Below are 5974 nucleotides of genomic sequence, written 5' to 3' on the forward strand. Positions count from 1 at the left end.
CATTGTTCACCCAGGTTGTCACAGTGGCAGGAGTTCTTTCCTTTTAAAGGCTGAATAGTGTTCATGTATATACATATATTTACCTGGCATTTAAAAAGTCCATTGTTCTGTTAGTTTGGCTGTTGCGAATGATGTTTCAGTGAACACAGGCGTGTAGACATCCTTTTGAAATTCTGATTTCGTTTCCTCTGGATACATACCCAGAAGTGGGATTGTTGAGTCAGAAGGTAGTTCTGTTTTAAATTTTTTGAGGAACCTCTATGTTGCTTTCCGTAATGACTATACCGATTTACGTTTCCACCAACATGGTGCAGGGATCTGGCTGCAGCTCCGCTGCAACCTCCTGAGGGGCTGGGCAGAGCCGCTCAGCTCAGCTGCTCTGGGATTCCTGGCCTGCAAAATCGTGACATAATGAATGTTTTTGGCTTTAAGCTGCTAACTTTTAGGGTGATTTTTATGCAACAATAGGTAACTAAAACAGACCCCCACTGTGCGGGTGAAGGCAGGAACTAGTAGGCAGGAAAGAAGACAGAATTCTCTGCCTCTGGCTGCTCTGCCCACTGACTTTCCACAGAGAGAAATGTGGCTGCCTCATGGCTCCTGAGTTCACGTTATATTCCAGTGACATGGAAACCTTAATTCCAGTGTTCTGAGTGACAAAATGTGGGGTCCAACTTGGGTCAGCTGTGGCCAGGGGATAGCATTAGGGACAAATTCAAGTTATGCAGGACTTGACGATTGTATCATTTTGGGAAGAAAGTTCATTAAGAAAAGGACTACAAGATTACACACAAAAAATGATGACTTGGAATGAATGAGAAAATAAATCGCAACAAATGAAAAATGATCTAAAGCTGACGGAAACATTATGGAATTTTAAAAATTGCAAGATACTTGTATTAGTTAACTCTGATGGTTGGAGATGGTTTCCATAGGCTGTTTTCTGGCTCTCTGCATCTCAAACCCACGTGCACCTGAGTGCTGTGGGCCACGTGAGTGCCGTGGTCTGAATTCTGGCTCTGCCCTTTCGTGATTAATGCTGGGTAAGTCGGTAAAGTGCTCCTGGAAGCCATTCTCCACTGGGATGACTACCAATAACATAACTAAACTCAAAAATAATTACAAATCATAGACATATATGCAGTAAACCCACAAGGAGAAGCTATAAATCTCCATCAAGGACCCCAATCCTAGGTCTGGTGCCTTAACTAGGAATTTGTCCACAAGACATGGGACTTCATCAATCCAAGGGAGTTACTCAGCTCAACTGAACATGACACCTGTCTACCAGGAAAAAGAACTGGGTGACATGTTAGCAACCTGATAATGGTCACAGGGCCACCTGGATCTTCAGGCTTGGTTAGGCCAACAGTGAGCAAACAGCTCCAGGGCAGGAGTGGGGCATTCGAGGCTGCAGGCACATGCCCGACTCCTGGAAGGAAGTCTAAGTATGGGGAGAAGGGTTAGGCTCATTTGCACTCTGAGGATTTATAACTTTCTTCCTGATAAGGGGTGTGGAGTAAAATAGATGAGGTCTCAGTGTCTGAAAAGGACCAGAGAGACAACCTGCAGGCTGCTGTGTTTATCTGCCCAAGAGGGTGTCATAGTTTTGGATGGGACAGGGGCCACTTGAAATGGGAATCTTGTTCTCTGAATTACAAACATCTTCTTGAACAGATTGTCTCGCTGAGTAGCTAAGTTTTGGCCTCCAGAAGCTCCTAGTGCTGGGATGGGGGCAGGAGTGAATCTCTAAGAAAAGCTTAGTCCTGCCCTGTCCAATGGTAGCCACTAGCCAAGTGTGGCTGGTCCAAAATGAGATACATTGTGAGTGGAAGATACACTTCTGATGTTAACAACTTAGTATAAAAAAAGGAATGTAAAATATCTCATGAGTAGTTTTTAAATATTGATTACACCTTGAAATGAATTATATTTTTGATATAAGGGTTCAATAAAATATATTATTGAAATTAATTTCACCTGTTTTTAAAAATTTTTAAACATGTAATTATTAGAACACTTAAATTACATATGCTGCCCCTATTTGTGGCTTGCATTATGTTTCGGTTGGGCAGTGCTGTCCCAGGCGATCAGGACTTCCGGTCACCATACGTTGGTCGCTGGTCGTGCATGTATACACACACCCAGTTGACCACCAAAATTGTGTCCAACCACGCAAATGCTCCCTGGGGTACAAAATCGCCCCTGGTTGGGAACCATAGTAATTAAATACTGTCAACAGTGCCTGCGTGAAAAAGTCTCATTCGGTAAAAACTTTAGAGTGGCGCTAATCAATGCTGCTATGCTCCAAAAGACAGAATTCAAAGTGGAGCTGTGCCATGTACTTAATTTCACCTAAAAGCACTTGTCTTCTCAAAAAAAAAAAAAAAAGTATTGTAAACAAAACAAAACAAAACCCCAAACCATAAACAAACCTAGGTGCCAGAAGCCAGCCGCTACCACCCTGGGACTTTGCTTTCCTAACTTGGGGAAGGGACAGTTCATGGTCTCCCGGCTTTTGGAAATGACCCCTTTTCTCCTTTCTCATCTGCACATCTAAAGTTGTCCTGGACTGTGCTGGACTGGACTTCCTGCTTGAAAGTAATTTTTTTTTTTTCACTCAGCACCTGATCTTTTTTTTTTTTTTTAAATATATCTTTATTGATTTCAGAGAGAGGAAAGGAGAGGGAGAGAGAGAGATAGAAACATCAATGATGAGAGAGTCATTGATCAAGCCCGCAACCTGGGCATGTGCCCTGACCGGGAATCGAACCCTGATCGCCTGGATCCCAGGTTGATGCTCAACCGCTGAGCCATGCCCTGCCGGGCAGCACCTGATCTTTGATTGCTGATAGTTTTAATTTTCTTCTTTAACAAAGGCAAACCAGGGCACAGAGGAAGGAATGATGAATTCTATCTGTGAGAGTCAGACAAGTTTCCCAGAAGAGGTTACATTTAGGCTGGGACTGGAATGATATCAAAGAGATTTTGCAGGCTGACAAAGGGATGGGGGAATGATGCTTGAGGCCCTGGGGAAGATGTGAGCAAAGGAAGAGCCACGTACAAATACATGACCCGTTCAGGCTGGCCCAGGTCATCGGCTGTGGCTGCAGAGAAGGCCATTTGCTTACCTCCTTTGTGGTATTTTGCCTTGTGTGTCACCTGTCTCATGTTTTTTCTAAAAATTGGACTATTCTAAATAATTGTTCAGAATCGTAATAAAAAGTGACATAACAAAACCATCATAACATTATTAAATGCTAACTAGTTACTGTTAAGCGCAAAGACTTGCTCTCCCCATTAAAAAGAGAGACTGGATGAAGGAAGGTTTAAAGACAAACTAGAGCCAAGTAGAGACTTCAATTTTAACATAATGAGAAGAGTTAAAAAAAAAAAGAATTCGAAAAGGAAGAATTTTCTTTTGATTTAATTAAATGTGACTTAATATCAGCTTCATGATATGGTCTCACTCTTAAAAAACATTGACATGTAAGAATATTTGGTTTTATGGAGAGGTTTCCCTGGGAAGGAAGGAAACCAATGGTTTGTGAATAATTGTTTGTGCCAGACCCTGTGTGAGCCGCCTTTACCCTCTTGGGAATCTTATAATAACCAGTTGAGATGGGTGTTAGGGCCTTTTTCACTTGGGAAGTTGAGGATCAGGTGTTGTATACTTGGACTTGACATCACACAGTTGCCGAGAGAGAGGGTCGCTCAGAGGCTGCGTGAACTCAGGTGCACCGGCTCCAAAGCCCATTGTCCCTCTCATATCACTTTATAATTCCATCATCCAGTTCCTCCTTCTGATATATGGAATTTAAGAAAAACAGTGCCCATTGTCTTTTTGTGAGATGCAGTCATCAGAAAGGCAATATAGTGTATTGGTTGAGAACATGGTCTCTGGAGCAAGACAGCTTGGATTCAAATTCTGGCTCTGCCTCCTATTAGCTGTGTGATCTTGGGCCAGTTATGCAACTTCTCTGTGCCTCAGATTCCTGAGGAATAATAATAATACTCATTTCATATGGTTGTTGTGGAGATTAAATAAATGTGTTGACATGTGTGAAGAATTTAAATAGTGCTGGCACACAGTTCGCTCTATGTATGTGCTAATACTATCCATACACTATGTTGTGGCTACCATGTTATAGCTTGGGATAGAATGTTCCACGCTTGGTTAAGAATGCAGCTTGCCAAGGTATCTCCTCTTTAAAGCAGACTTCACATCCTTGTTCCTCAGGCTGTAGATCAGAGGGTTCAGCACGGGGATGGCCACAGTGTAGAAGACAGACACGAACTTGTTCTGTTCTGTGGAACTGAGAGAGCTCGGCTGAGCATACATGAAAATGATGGTGCCATACCAAAGGCAGATGATGATGAGGTGGGAGGTGCAGGTGGCGAGCGCTTTGCTCTGAGCCTCCGGGGAGTGCATCCTGCAGATAGTCACCAGGATGTAGGCATAGGAGACCAGGATGGTGGTAATGGTACAGGAGAAAATCAGGGCAGAAGATGAGGAGATGATAGTTTCAACCTCAGCAGTGTCTGCACAGGCAAGTTGAAGCACTGGGGGGATGTCACAGAAATAGTGGTTAATGACGTTGGGCCCACAGTAGGGCAGCTTAAAGATGTACCCTGTTAGCAAAACTGAATTGGCAACAGAAGCTGTATAGGTGGCTGCCACGAGCTGGACACACAGACGTTGGGACATGATGGTGTGGTAGAGGAGGGGGTGGCAGATGGCAACAAATCGGTCATAGGCCATGATGGCCAGGAGCAGACACTCAGCAATGCCATGGAGAGTCATGAGGGCCATCTGGACCACACAGCCGACAAAAGAGATGGACTGGCTGGAGGTGAGGAAGTTCTCCAGCAGCTTGGGGGTGTCCACCGTGGAGAAAGAGGAGTCCATGAAGGCGAGGACACTCAGGAAGAAGTACATGGGCGTGTGGAGCTGTGGCTCTGTGTGGATCAGGATAATCATGCCCAGGTTGCCCACGAGGGTGACTAAGTAGACGGTGAGGAAGAGAACGAAGAGGGTGCCCTTGAGCCCTTCCTGCTCCGTAAGCCCCAGCAGGAGGAACCAGGTGACCTGGGTGCAGTTCTCAACTGAGTTGCTCATGCCACTGCAGAGAGACCAAGTGAGACACGCCTGTCCTAGAGGCATCCCTGGGGTGAGTTCCCGAAACCCCTGCTCATTTTTTTATTATTATCCATATTATTACCTTTAATTGAATTTATTGGGGTGACATGGTTTGCAAAACCATACAGGTTTCAAGTGTACAACTCAATGAAATGTGATCTGCACACTGCATTGTGTGCCCATCACCCCAAGCAAAGCCGCTTTTCATCTCATTTTTCCCCCTTTGCCCACCTCCACCTACCCCCGACCCCTTTCCCTCTGGCTATCACCCTTTCAATGCCCCCAGAGTGGGCAGTGCTAGGGGAGCTGGGGAGGGGACACTGTCATGAATTAAACACCTATAATGAGTCATTTGAGTATTATGCCCATTTGTATCTGGTGAGATTGTCAATCTGCCCAAGGTAAGAGAGCTAGTACATTAGGAAAGTGGGATTAGAACCCAGTCCATTCTAATAATCATATACTTTTTATAGTTACAGTCATCTTCTGTCCACAAATTTCCTGTTCCATGAGGAACTGGCATCGTTAGTGGGTGTTGGCAGTCTGGCATGTTGGCCGAGAGAGGAAATAAAAAGCTAAATTTCGACCATATTTGGGAGCAAAGGCTCCAGCCATGTCAGTCCCCGAGCCCAAGGACACAGGAAGTCAGGACTAACATCAACACAATGGAAGGTGACTCAGTAGAACAGTCATTTCTCCCAGTGTTGTGGGTTGAACTGTTTCTCCCAAAAAGATATGTTGAAGTCATAACCCTGGCATCTTATTTAGAAATATGATCTTTTAAAAAAATTTTAATATTTTATTTAATCCAATATATTCAAACATTAGGCAGCT

General features: G+C 44.2%; 1 protein-coding gene across 1 annotated transcript; it reads right to left on the reverse strand.

Moving 5' to 3' along the window:
* Positions 1 to 4177: 4177 nt before the first annotated feature.
* Positions 4178 to 5119, reverse strand: LOC308565766 (olfactory receptor 8U9-like; the record flags this gene model as incomplete). Its single annotated transcript, XM_081155369.1, has 1 exon — positions 4178 to 5119. One exon carries the CDS (start codon positions 5117 to 5119, stop codon positions 4178 to 4180), a length of 942 nt encoding a protein of 313 aa, XP_081011495.1.
* Between the last annotated feature and the right edge of the window lie 855 nt (positions 5120 to 5974).

Source organism: Miniopterus schreibersii (assembly GCF_964146895.1).
Source record: "Miniopterus schreibersii genome assembly, chromosome: 12".
NCBI classification, from domain to species: domain Eukaryota; kingdom Metazoa; phylum Chordata; class Mammalia; order Chiroptera; family Miniopteridae; genus Miniopterus; species Miniopterus schreibersii.